Source organism: Oculina patagonica, chromosome 8 (genome assembly GCF_052425735.1).
Source record: "Oculina patagonica isolate OP01 chromosome 8, crgOcupat, whole genome shotgun sequence".
Taxonomy (NCBI): domain Eukaryota; kingdom Metazoa; phylum Cnidaria; class Anthozoa; order Scleractinia; family Oculinidae; genus Oculina; species Oculina patagonica.
In genome coordinates this window covers 14,194,913-14,209,339 of record NC_135765.1, presented here as the reverse complement: position 1 = coordinate 14,209,339, position 14,427 = coordinate 14,194,913, and the positions used below count along the sequence as shown (strand labels likewise).

At 31.7% G+C, this 14,427-nt stretch overlaps 1 protein-coding gene and 1 long non-coding RNA gene across 3 annotated transcripts in view; one reads left to right on the top strand and one right to left on the bottom strand.

Moving 5' to 3' along the window:
- LOC144663902 (uncharacterized) overlaps positions 1–14,427 on the top strand; it is a 284,797-nt gene that overhangs the window by 155,196 nt on the left and 115,174 nt on the right. The gene's annotated exons all lie outside the window — the stretch shown is intronic.
- LOC144663847 (UDP-glucose:glycoprotein glucosyltransferase 1-like) overlaps positions 1–14,427 on the bottom strand; it is a 59,447-nt gene that overhangs the window by 29,929 nt on the left and 15,091 nt on the right. For both annotated transcript variants that reach the window (XM_078524912.1, XM_078524913.1), the window contains exons 14-17: positions 13,379–13,438; positions 13,198–13,257; positions 12,977–13,062; positions 12,323–12,464 (exon numbers count right to left, since the gene is read on the bottom strand). In XM_078524912.1, the coding sequence (XP_078381038.1) occupies positions 12,323–12,464; positions 12,977–13,062; positions 13,198–13,257; positions 13,379–13,438 (348 nt within the window). The remainder of the gene's footprint in view (positions 1–12,322; positions 12,465–12,976; positions 13,063–13,197; positions 13,258–13,378; positions 13,439–14,427) is intronic.

Here is a 14,427-nt window from a genome sequence, read left to right as displayed (position 1 = left end):
GAAAGCTCGAATGATATAGTCTTCATAAATAAAATGTGGTGTATTCAGAGCATCCTTGAAGCTAATATTTGTATTATTAAAATGCTATCTTCAGACCTGAATAGCAGATCTGAAATATCAAATGAAGACAAAAATCATGTACGTTTAAAGTGTATACCTGAAGACCAGAAAAGACGACGTGGAAGACCTCGTAAAGATCAACATTAAATAAATAATTATTCAGTTTACGGTTTTAGCCATAAGTTATAAATGATTATCTCCATTGACCGAAAAAACCTGCTGACGCGTCAGCAGGTTTTTTAATCTGGTGTGATTTCTATTGACCAATCATATTTCAACAAATTTTACTCAAAAAGTTTACACAAAAGTTTACACAAAAGTTTACACAAAAGTTTACTCAAAAGTTTACTCAAAAAGTTTATTCTGAAATTTACTGCCAAACACAGCTGTGCCGTGAAGTTATGTGTGTTATATATATAATGGTTTGTAATTCTGAAATCCACGATGAATTAAAAAATTTAAAAGAACCTATATGCCCTTTCTGTGATCAACTATTGATAAAAGGTATCAAGGATGCTGAGCAATGCTGTAGTAAGCAGGATATAGAAAATATAAATGGCATGGATGTCTGTCTAAATTGCGGTTTGGTTAATAGTTATGATTATGTCAGTGAGTTCATTGATTTTTATGCAAATATGGATAAAATACGCCGAAAATCGGTATATCATCGGAAGTATCACGTTGAGAATGTTTTAAACGATTTATGTATTAAAAATAGGGTACAATTGACTAGTGATCAAAGGAATCGAATTTATAAAGTGTTTGATATTATCGAATCCGGCGCTATTCCTGTTGTAAACAAAGGTAGAAAAAGACTTATATCAACCAAATTCATAATTAAACAGCTTTTTTTGATGATGAATCTACCTTGTGAATTTATCAAAATTAGCAAAAGCAAGAAAACGTTAGCCTATTATCGATTGTATTGGAATGAGATTTTGTCATTAAATTTTGGCGAAATAAATCGGATCATCCAATAAATTTCTTATCATATTTTCGTAGGTACTTGTCGATTATCGGACAGGTATCCGTCACATAATCGTCAATGTTCTTCATTGAAATTATGACGCTAGACGGATTGTAATCACCGCATCTCATCGTGTTTTTAATTGAGTTGAGTAAATGCTGGTAGCTCTGATATGCATATGTACTATTTTGAATTTTTAAATCGAGATTTTGATGATGCATCCAGCCTTGTATTAAAAGCGCTATTGTACTAATTGCAACCAAACTAATACCTCCTGTAGCAATACTTGATGCAAGGGAGCCGGATGCAAAGAGAATAGACAATGAATTCCCTAATAATTTCCATTTTTTGAAACGTTTAACAGCCTGCTTATAAGCCCAACATTTTCGATGATATGTTTGATAATAAGCTTTCAATTCTATAATTTGTTCTTCAGTCAGTTCGCTTGATATATGGTTCCATGTAAATATGCATTTTAGATGTTTAGTCATATATATTAGTTATATATGATTTTTTTTTGTTTTATCATTTTGTCATTTTAGCATTGCGCTTGTTCTTTATTGTGTAATACAGCTTCCTTATGTTTTGAATTAATCTCTCAATAGAATCAATAATATTGCTAACCAATTTCACTGTTTTCATATAATTTAATTAGATAAAATCGTTGGAGTTAGATAATTTATTCGAAGAATACAGCCTTTGTTTTATCTAAAAATTGGATTTTATGATACTCTCTACCATTTATCGGATATGCAGTTTTACTAAAAGCGATTCTTTGTACATAGTAATCTGAACTGATTTTAATGCTAGATGTATTGATATTAAACCCAGAAAATGTTTGATCAATACTCATAACATTATCGCAAACAGCTAATCTAAATTGATCCTGTATCTTTGTATACCAGAGATTCATATATTTACCTATATAACCATCTCTAATTTGCTCTGTATATGAATCTAGATCATAATCGAGGAATAGCTTATTATGCTCCACTTTAACCCACGGAAAACTAAAGCTATCACCATCGATAAATTCAATTTTAATCCTTTTATTATCACTGGGCTTATAGTCATATTTAAATGCCATATATATAGTCCAGTCATTGGATTCAGTGATATTTTCATTTAAATTAATTTCAAAATCATTCATAAACCCCATATTTGGATTAAAATCTTCTAACATTTTGGTCGTATTAAATACGAGATTACCAATTAATCCAGAAACAACAGCTCCGTTGCTATCTGACATTATGAATTTAGAGGCATCCGTTAGATCGAAATAGTACTCAAATATTTCACTATAAAAACTCTTGGACTGTAATAATTTAATCTGATTTCCAAGAGTTGTTTTGAGAATATTGATTTGACTTACCAACTGTTTATAATTAACAGCTTGATCATCAGTAGTACCTTCTGCAATACCATAAATAGCCTGTGTATTCATATTGATTGGTGTATTGAAAACAATTTGATCATTAGCTATATAATATATTTGATCGTATATAGTGGGATCAACGTTACTTTGAAAGCTCTTAATCCCATAAATAACGAGGTATGTTTGCAATTTTTGGACATATGAGTGTCCAGACTTCATTTTTAAGACGATATCGATATACAAATAGTTGTTGGGATGTTGCTGATATTTATTAATTTGTACTAGAGTTCTGGAATAATCATCATGAGTTCGTGTAGTTGTTTTATTTACGGTGTCTAATAATGAGACGGCATCGATATCGATGGTATTTTTGTCAATTTCTGTTGGATAAAATATTTCAATTATCATCGTGTAATGATCGATTTCATATGAGTACATGTTGATACCTAATCTGCTTGAGTAGTAATTTTTCGAACTATCAAGAAGTAATTTTGCATCTATCACCTTTTTATTGATTTGATGAACAGAATTTGGATGCTCAATTGTGTCACCAAGTTTAATGTCATTTTCTTCAGACAGTTGATTGTATTGATCTGTCATAATTTTATCGAATACATTTTTTTGATCAATTGGACTAACGTGTGATTCACTCGTATGATCAAGCACGTATTGGATTTTTTGAGCTAAGACACCTCCTGTTTTCTTAGTTAAAAAAGTATCATCAGCGTACGATTTGTCTGCCTTGCTCTGAAGAGATTGGGCTAAAATTCCACCTGTCTGTTTTGTCAAAAAAGTACTATCGGCATATGTTTTATCAGCTTTAAGCGCATCTCTTGAGTCAATATACCTTTTATTCATAACGTTAGACATATTACTATAGCCTTGATCGAAATTCGGTACATTTATTATGCTGTTAAACGTTTGTTCATTATTGGTACTAAGATCGGCTTTGTCAGTGAGTTTGTTATTTAGCTCTGATCTTAACTTATTGTCTTGTAAATTCACGTATTTGACATTCGGTATTGAACGGTCATTATATAACCCATCGTAATAATCTTCAGTATTTTGAAGTGATAAACCTACGCAATCAAAATGTGTTTCGTCACTGTTTTTTTTCATTAAAAATTGGTTAACATACCGTTTATTGACAGCACTCCCTAAATCCTTGGCGTAGGTATCTAGATCGGCATCAAAGGCTACGTCATCCTGAGTTTTTAGACCGAATATTTTCTTCTTGTCCATATCATAATCACCAGAAGCTGTCAGTTTAAAACCAATTGCAGGTTTTGCACTTTGAGAATATTTGGTATGCATAAAATCATTTTCGTCATTAATGTACCCCATTTTCTGTTAATATGTTAGATTAAATCTTCTCATCGAAATTTTTTGTTATGAATTTACGTGGTTTATCAATATATAAAAAGCTGAATGGGTCTTTAGTTGCTTGCTCGTATAGCTCTTTTGGAATACTGTTTTCACGGCATATCAGTGCCCTCTCATTAGCACTTGGGAATTCGTAAATACAGAAATGCGAACAGTTAAGTCTTATGTCTTTTTTCGTTTTAAAATAGCTTTGAGACAAATATATCACGCTACAGTTTTTATGTCTCCCTTGTATAAAATAATCGATTAATGGTTTTTGATTTTTATCACAAACATAATCGTCAAATATCACGAGCTTTTGATTATCATCATTTAGTTTAGAAACAGGAATTATTTGGTCGTTACTAGCTTCAATAATGTTATAACCAGCTTCATCGCTTATTGGTTGGAACACATTGATAAGATTTTGGTATTTAGACTGGTCTAAATTTTTTGCATATAAATATATTTTATCGAAATATAATAAATTGTAAATCATATGCATTAAAGTATTAGTCTTTCCCATATTACTCGGAGCGCAAAACAGCATCCGAAAACATTGATTTGGCATAAAATCGTATAGTTGCCTAAAGTTTGAGACCATTTCGTCTTTACAGTCATAATTTGGTATCTTCATTTATATTATTTAATTATATAATATGAAAGACTTCTGGAAGACTGATGAAAGACTGATGAAAGACTGATGAAAGACCGATGAAAGACTTCTGGAAGACTGATGAAAGACTGATGAAAGACTTCTGGAAGACTGATGAAAGATTGATAATAATCTACACTAATATATATAAATGAGTCTATTAGCTTGGCAAAAAATTGCTAATCAAAAAGAAGAAGTTGAAAATCAAATCAAGAATATTAATAATCAAATAATGTCTTCAAAATTGGCAGATGAATTAGGACAAATCAAATTTACAAAAATGTTTAAACCAGTAACATCTCGTCTCGATACACAAATTGAAGCAACTAAAAAGTTGAATAATAAAGGGTTAAAAGAGCTTGACCCTCTTCCAGAATTTCCAATTGATGAAGATGAGGATGAAGATGAAATGCCAAATTATCCACCCCCGCCACCAATTAATGAAACTCAAACAGAAGATGAAGATGAATATGAAATGCCCGATTTTGATCCACCGCCGCCCATTGATGAAGCTCAAACAGAAGATGAAGATGAAATGCCTGATTTTGATTTACCACCCTCAATAGAACGAAAGAGAAAAAAATGGGATACAAGTGCTGATCAAAAGGAGTTAGATCGTCAAAGAGAATCTCTCGCCGAAGAAAGGCGTCAGGTAAGTGTTTTATTAGGCAAACTAAAGAAAAGTGGTAAAAATATGATCAAATCTGGTAAATACAAAGGAAAATCATATAATGACCTGTTGGAAATAGATGAAGATTTTACAAACCAAATTGCTAGAATTGAAAACCAGTTGTTATTAACTAAGAATAAAATACAACGTATGGAGTACAAACGGGTTCCTTTCTCAGCTTCGGATTTACAGGAAAAATCAAAAAAATTGAAAAAGACCCCCAAAAAAACTAAATATAAAAAAAAACCAACTATAGAGGAATCATTATTTGATAAGATAGATGCTATGAGAAGGGACACAGCACCTGATTCTGATAGAGAATACGATGAATGGGACGGTGGTGGTCTAGCTCATAATTATAAGGCTATTTATTACAGAGACCCTGAAAAACTTATTGAAAAACTGGATGTAATTTGCGGAAGCATTGACGCTGGAAATTCGAGTTATGAATTAAAAAATCAAGGTATTACAATATTGGATGAACTGTTAAGAGTGAAAAGAATTACAAAGCGTCTATATGAAAAAATTTATAACAACTATTTTATCTAATTTAAATATATATAATGGAGAAGCATTTAATACTTAGTTCATTCAGGGCGAAAAGACAAGCCAATAATTATAATCAGAAAGCACATGATTTTACAATTTATCTTGATCAGCCTTTATTCCTTGATCCAAATAAAAATTATGAGATGGCACTAGACGAAATAATCAGTATGACGTATAGCTGGTATAATATTTCGGCTTCATTCACCAATAATAAGATTAGATATCGAAAAACAACAGGTAGTGATACAAGTTTTAAAGATATCGTTTTTCCAGATGGAATGTATTCATATAGTGACATTGATACTTTTTTAAAAAATACAACTGGTAAAGATGGTGATGATTATCCATTTTTAGTTACGTTTGATTTATCATTATTTAGAACAATAATAACCATACAGCCAAATTATGAATTAGATCTATCTGTATCAGACTTTAATATGATACTGGGTTTTGATAAGAAAATTTTATCAGCTGGAAGCAACATCAGTGATAAAATACCTGATATTACTCGATCTGTTGATATGATATGTATTCATTGTGATTTAACTCACCGATCATTGACAGATGAATCAAGAGATGTATTATTTTGTTTTAGTATCATAGCACAAGGAATTCGTAGATCTTTTCCTTTTACTATTGAACCAAGAAGATTGAAATTTTCATCAATTAATAAAAATAGCATTGATTCAATCAGACTATACATTACAGATTCTTATAATAGGCCTATAGATTTAAACGAAATTGATACAGCGTTTCATATCATTATCAAAGAGGTGAATTAATCTAAACTAATAATATATAATGAATCGAGTATACGAATGGTCAAAATTTTATAACCCTAAAAAAGGGTTATATCAATATCGTCATAAAGGATCAGGTTTAATAACTAATGATTTAGCAAATATCGGACAATATTCTAAAAAAATGGTGAAAGATATCAATAAATCACCAATAATCAAAACACAAAAGAAAACTTTAAAATCTGTGTTAAATAGAAGTGAAAAAGCTGGGGATCTTATTTTGAAACGATTAGCACAATTGAAGTAAATTATCTAATCTAATAATATAAATGAGTTTCAGAAGCATAGAAAATGTCGAAAAAGTTGATTATCTCAGATTTAATCTGTCAACACCAATTATTCGACCTGCAAATGGACAATATCAGGAAAAAACAGGCTATATATTCAATATGACTGACCGAAGTTCTTGGTTTGATTGGTTTTATGGTTACTTTCTCGTAAAATACAAACTTGAGCAAAAGGCTGATGGTGCAAATATCGTGGCCAATAATCTTGCAACACCCTTGCTAACGTCAACGATAAATGATAGTACAAGTATCATCAATCACATTATGATAACTTCAGGAGGTAAAAAACCTTACGATGGTAATGACCTGCATAAAATCTGTTTCATAAAAGGATTGCTTGAATTCTCTGATGACTATAGTCGTACAGTAGCTACCAATTTTAATTGGTATCTTGACGATAGAGCTGCATTAGTTGGCAATTTGACAACAGCTCCAAAAGTAGGAGCAATTAAAAGAGCTGAATTGTGTTCACAATCAAAAGACGTATACGCAATCATTCCGTTAAATCGTTTTTCCATTTTTCAAGAACTCCGCGATAAAATGATACCACCTATGCAAATCGAGCTAAATATAACATTAAATGATGATCGAGAATACATTTACAGAGTTGCGGGTAATGAAACACGATATGTTGTTCTTGATTTTCAGTTATGGTTACCACGTTTGAACTTTACATCAGCAGGACAAAAATTAGTGAATAGTAGTTATTTAACAGCAATAAAATGGACATATTTAAGAGAATTTATTAAACATTCATCACCAACAACTGCTATTTCCGGGATATATCAAATTACACCAGCTATTAAAAATGCAAAACATGTTTTTGTATATCTGCAAAGAAACAAGTCAAATAATGAATTAGAAAATCCCTTTATTTTTGATACTTTTAAAATAAATGCAGGTGATAATGCATGTAAACTTTCAACTTGCCGTTTGCAACTTGGTACTTCGTTTTTTACTCCAGAACTAGAGTATGATTGTGATTACAAACCAAGATTATATAATGACATTCTAGAATATGCATACAGAACCTCTGACTATAATACAGGAGTGCAGTTAAATTTACAGAATTACTCTGAATTATTTCCGATAATATATTTTGATTTACGAAATCATAAGGAATCGGTTACTGATGATCCAAAACAGTTATTGTTTCATTACAGATTGAATGTACAAGCTACTGACGATTATATGATATACGCTGTAGTTCTTTATGAAGAAAAAATTGTAATTGACAAAATTGGGAATGAACTTATTTTTATGTAATATTTAATCTAACACTATTATATATAGAGCAAGACTATGAGCACAAAATATATTTCAACATATATTCCTTTAACAGAAGGCCAAATGAAAAAGCTAGCCAGAGCAATCAAAAATTCAAGTGAAGTGAGTTTATTGATTGATAAGCATCAGATCAAAAAGAAGGGTAATACTGAGTTATACCTTACAAAAAGACAAATAACACGGCATAATAAAGTAAAAAGTGAGGGTAAAGGCATTACATTGAGTTTATCTAAAACACAAATAAGTAAAATGCGAAAGGTGATTGGAAAAGGAATTCAAGTCACTCCCCCTCAAGGAGGGACAGGAATGCAAATAGAATACCCTTATTATTCACCACAAATCATTAGGAAACAAAGATCAAAAAACGGTGGTAAAATCAAACTACCAACTAAAAGAGATGCATTATCTTATAGGAGTCCTCCAATTATTGGTTCGTGGGCTGAATATGATAAATTTCTTAAAGGCGGATTGGTGTTTCCAAAAAAAAAAAAGATCTTGAAACCAAAAAAAAAGTAAAAAAACCTACATTTATCAAAAAAGCTCTAAGTAACAATGATCTAATGAGATGGTGTAAGTATTTAAATATTAATATCACAGGGATATACAGCAGAGATGAACACATGCCTAAAAAACATAGCCCATGTATCATTAATTTAGACAGCTATGAAGGTGTTGGTAGTCACTGGGTTGCCTGTGTTCCTAGTGTTAAAAAAGACATATTGTGGTACTTTGATAGCTTCGGAATGCCATACCCAAATGAATTTAAAATGAGAGCTGAGAAAGATGGGATAAAACAAGTTTTGTATAATAACACACAATATCAGAATATCAAATCAGTACTTTGTGGCTATTATTGTATTTATTTCTTGCATCAAGCATTGGTTTATGATAGAGAGTATCATGATATATTAATGCTATTATCAATGACTGACACAATGTACAATGAACGTTTTATAAGCAATTATTTCAAAAATATGTAATCATATTATATATGAAATCGTATTGTGTGAAACAAAGAAAAATAACAAATTGCGTACCTAATTCTGAACAATATGTAAGATCAAAGAACGGAAGACTTATGTTGCGTTGCGTTTGCTTAGAATGCAAAATCATTAAAACCAAATTTGTCAGTGAGAAAAAAGGACGAGGAGTTGGACAAACCATTAACAAAAAGATTGGTGAAAAGATTCCAGGGTTTCAACAAATTCAGGATCTTATTGGTTACATTAGTCCGAGTACAAAAAAGGAAATATTAGATAGATTCTGGAGTGGCGATATTGCCAAAGGGGCTTTTAACCCCAAAACGGGTTTTTTTACTAAAAAGTTTTGGACATCTCCAAGTGAGAATCAAGATCCGTCATGCTCTAGAACCATTTGGGATAAGAAAGCCAAAAAATGGCTTAATCATTACTGCGATTAAATATCTAATCAATATATATAATGTGTCAATCGTATTGTCTATCGTGTAAAAAACACACCAAATCAATAAACTCTAAAAAGGTAAAAGCTAAAAATGGTCGGCTTATGGAAAAATCGATTTGTTCTATATGCAAAAAGAATAAAAGCAAATTCATCAAAGAGCATTATGGCGGGGCTCTTGCACGTTATAAAGGCCCTTCTACAGTTGATAAAATAGCCTATGTAGCATCAAATTTCGTAACTCCATCACCTAGCTTTGCTTCAATGGCAAGACTTTTAGCAGGGCAAGCTCTCAAAGGTGTAAAAGACAATGTTGCTTACTATAAAAAGGGTAAGGGTCTTGATATTCAAAAACACTTATCAAAACTTGGAGAACTACACATGAGAACACCTACAGGCAAAAAGTATAATTATTGTGGACCTGGAACTAAATTAGAAAAAAGATTAGCATCTAACGATCCTAAATATAGAGATCCAATAAACAATCTAGATAGCATATGCCAACAGCATGATATTGATTACAGTAATTCAAAATCACTAGCTGATAAACATAAGGCAGATGATCTTATGCTTAAGAGAATATCAAAAATACCATTTAAAGACCGTCCATGGGGAACAACAGGGGTACAAGCTTTAATCGCTAGTAAAAGAAAAATCGGATTGGGTATAAAAAAAAAAAAGCCAAAAAACGTAAAAAGCCGTCGGGTGAAGAAAACTGGCAAGAAAAATTAGCTGATGAGTTACACAAACCAATAAAGCGTAACTTTACTCGACGGCGTGTTATAGTTACCCATATTGATGAAATTTGGTGCTCAGATTTAGTTGAGATGCAACAGTTCAGTAAATGGAACAAGGGATACAGATATCTTCTCATGGTACTGGATGTTTTCAGTAAATATGGTTGGATAGTGCCTCTAAAAGACAAAAAAGGTGAAACTGTAACTCAAGCATTCAAAACCATATTCAAAGAGGAGCGTAAACCTCAATATCTTTGGACTGATAAAGGGAAAGAGTATTACAATAAAAATATGAAGGAGCTTTTGGAAAAGAATGGTATAACACTATACTCAACCGAAAATGAAGAGAAAAGTAGCGTATGCGAACGATGGAATAGGACAATTAAAACCCGAATGTGGAAACAATTCACTGCTCAAGGTAATACGACGTACCTCGATATGCTACCCAAGCTGTTAAAACAGTATAATAATACCAAACACTCAAGCATTAAAATGACACCCGTAGAAGCATCGAGGAAAAAGAATGAAGGCTTAGTATATTTCAATTTATACGGTGATATGAAAACATCAAAACAGAAACCGAAATTCAAAATAGGTGATAAGGTTCGAATATCGAAGTATAAAAGAAATATTTTCGATAAAGGGTACACGCCAAACTGGACAGAAGAAATTTTTACCATCGATAAGATACAATACACTAATCCTATTACTTACAAATTGAAAGATCTCAATAATGAAGACATACAAGGAAGTTTTTATGAACCTGAACTGTTAAAAGCAAAACAGGACGTATTCAGAATTGATAAAGTCATTCGGAGGGATTATAAGAAGAAACAAGCTTTAGTGAAGTGGAAAGGATATAATGATGATTTTAATAGTTGGATACCAATGAAGGATCTACAACATATATAAAATTCGTGCTTATTGACTTAGGCATCTTGAATCAATTCTGAGAATAAAAGTTTATTTTATGACAAACGTTTATATAAAAGTTTGTATAAAAGTTTATTGTAATATGATTGGTTAGTTAATATAAACAATAGAACATTCGAATCTATTGTATTGAACCAAATATTATGAAACCATGACAATAATGCAGATGTTTAACCTTGAACTATAAAATATTAATCACCATAATTTTAAAAAAGTCATAAATATATATAAAAAATAACGAATCACAAGAAATATATAACATTAAAAATTTACCATAACTGTCGGTTAAAAATATATAAAAATTTCTAAAGTATATATATAAATGGTTGAAGTTCGAAGATATTTTACTGAAAAAGACAAGATGGATGCAAAAAGAAGGTCCAAGACTTTATATGCATCTAAAAAGGAATGGTTTTGTGTCATTTGCAATAATTATAACTATAAATTATCCGGTAAATGGAGACATCTTTTGACACAAAAGCATATTAATAACAGCATCATTTACAACAAAAAATCAGATTAAACGCACTGTATAAATGATATAAAAAATAATGTATAATAAATATTATAATGACATCAAATTACATCAAAGAAAAATTCGTTGAGATGATGAATATCATAGAAAAACATTGCATTAAAGACAATACACTTTTCTTACAATTAAGTGAAAAGGAACAATCAAATAGATTAGTTAACATTTGTACTGATCTCGGTATTATATCAAATATGATCCTACATAAAAACATGTTCAAAAATCTGATAAAAATACAAAAATATTATATTGAAAATGTAATATAAGACGTTCATTTTAAACGCACTAGAATCCAACTTGATAAAAGGAATAATTAAACGCACTAAGATGCAAGATTTTTAAAAAAGAGTATAAGAGCATTTTTTAAATATTGTCAAAAATAATCAAAGATTATTTTTATCATTTAATCAAGGTTTAGTTTATAGATTTGGCTTCAAGGTTTGGTTTCCATTTTTTGACCTTGGGTTGACCTAGGGTTGATTCTGAGATTTGATTTCAGTTTAGGTTTTTCACTTTGGCTTCAGATTTAGTTTTTCAGATTTGGCTTCAGTTTTGGTTTCAGATTTGGCTTCAGTTTTGGTTTCAGATTTGGCTTCAGTTTTTGGAATCCAGTGCTGATAGTAGTTATGTACTAAATCTCTAAGGCAAAAAATTTTTTGCCTCAGAGTGTAGTACATTACTACTCTCACCTTTATGAGCCAATCAAATGCCTGGCGGGTGTCTTTGTCAGATGAAATGAAGCTGAATGCTCGGGCTATTCCAACAGCAGCATCAGTCTTAGCATCGATTTCAACATCCAGAGGGGCATTGGCAACTAATGACAATCCGATCCTGTTGGCATGAAATTTGATTATAAGAAAATCTTCTCAAACTCATTAATAACTCATCAAGTTAAAACAAAGAAAATCATAACCGCGAGGCAGGTTTGGATACCAGGTCTTAATTAGCATATATTTTTTTACGATTTTATTTCTTCGTTTCGTTTTTTTATTACTCCGTAGTTTTTGTTTCGACTGAGAAGATATATCAAACACTCGAGACAGTGTTTCATCAGCTATCCAAACACCTCGAATTTCGTCAAAAATACTCCGCTCGTGTTTGATATTTTACATTTCTAACATTTGTTAAAACAATGTAGTTATACTCTTTTTTACATAACTTTTATTTCGGGTGTCCCCAATATTTTTATTTGTTTCTGCAAACCTAAACACCTTTAGCACGTAATCAAGTCTCATCCTTATACGGAAAGTATATACAAGCAAACCCTTGAAGTGGATATCAGTCCTCTGAGTGTACAAGGATAGCCTATTTGACTAAAATAGGCTATCATGAATGTGACATACCTAACTGGAAACGAATTTTGTAGCAGTTCGTTAGCAATGTTAAGCAGTTCAACGCTTTTGAAATCCACTGGGTTCACAAAGAAAACCTAGAAAAAAGAAATACAAATTGGTTCACCTAATTTCATAATATAAAAAATGGCAAATAAAAAAAAAATCGCCTTTCTTACTGTGATATGAAACAAAACAAAACTAGCACAGGTGCAATAGCGAGACAATGTTACCAAATTGAATATGTTCTTGGCGATATAGCGCATCATTCCTGGAAATGTTGGACGTAATATCTGAAAACAAACAGAACACATTGCTTATAAGTTCAGTCAAAAAGGCAGACAAAGTGAATTACAACGTTGTTGTTCCTATTTCTTCTAAGAAAAAAGAATTACAACAAATCTCAATACTTACATCTTGAAGTTCAGAAGGCCATCCCCAATACTGTCGATCCTTTTCTAGGTCATTGATAAACTGAAAAGAAAAGAAAACATATGTTATAGGCCACTCCCGATAACTCGAACCTTCAAGGGAAATTGAAAAAGGTTCGAGTTATCGGGAGTTCGAGTAATCGAAAGTTAAGAAAAAATGACCGGAAATAAGAATGGTGTTAATAATGAAATTCTGAACAACAAAACTTCAAAAGGAGAAACTATTAACAATTATTGGATGAGGTTGAGTAAAATATCGTGATTTGTCAGTGGCTCGAGCAAATAATTGCTCTGCGAGACACTGACAAATTACGATATTTTGTAAAAACCGAGTTCAGTAATTGTTTTGTCATTCACTCACTGAATTTGTTTTACACAACTACCTTCAAGAATTGCATGAGAATTGCATGCTTTTCTGCCGAATTACTGCAGATTAAAGCGTACCGTATTAATTCGATTAAGTGCCCTGGGCGCTTATTAAATTTTTGGACCTAGAGAATGGGCGCTTATTCGAGGTGGGCGCTTATTCAAGGCTGTGCGCTTATTGAATGTTCACCATTATCAGCAAGTAACAACACGTGAAGAAGTATCAAAGCATAATTTAAACTGTTCGTTGAAAGTTTCTTTAAATAATAAAAAAACACTGTCCTCAGGGAAGTCTCTTAGCAGAACTTGGTCAATTTCAAACTTTGAGACTACGAGGAAACTTCCAACATCCTCATAGACTATCAGACAATGAATTTAGAGATTTTTTGGGAAGAGGGGTGGGCGCTAATTCGAGACTGGGCGCTTATTAACTTTTCCTACCTATAGGGTGGGCGCTTATTCGAGGTTGAGCGCTTAATTGAATAAATACGGTAATTTCGCCTTCGATAAGTGAATTTCTATTGCCTTTTTTTGCATTTTCGCTGTTTTCTTCCCCGGGCCTTGTAGACAAATTAAGCCCCTCTTCTTCATCTCTGGAAAACAAGCTGTCATTTTTCTCGGAAAAGGACACAACTACGCATGAGCAGAATATTACTTGCAGCAAAA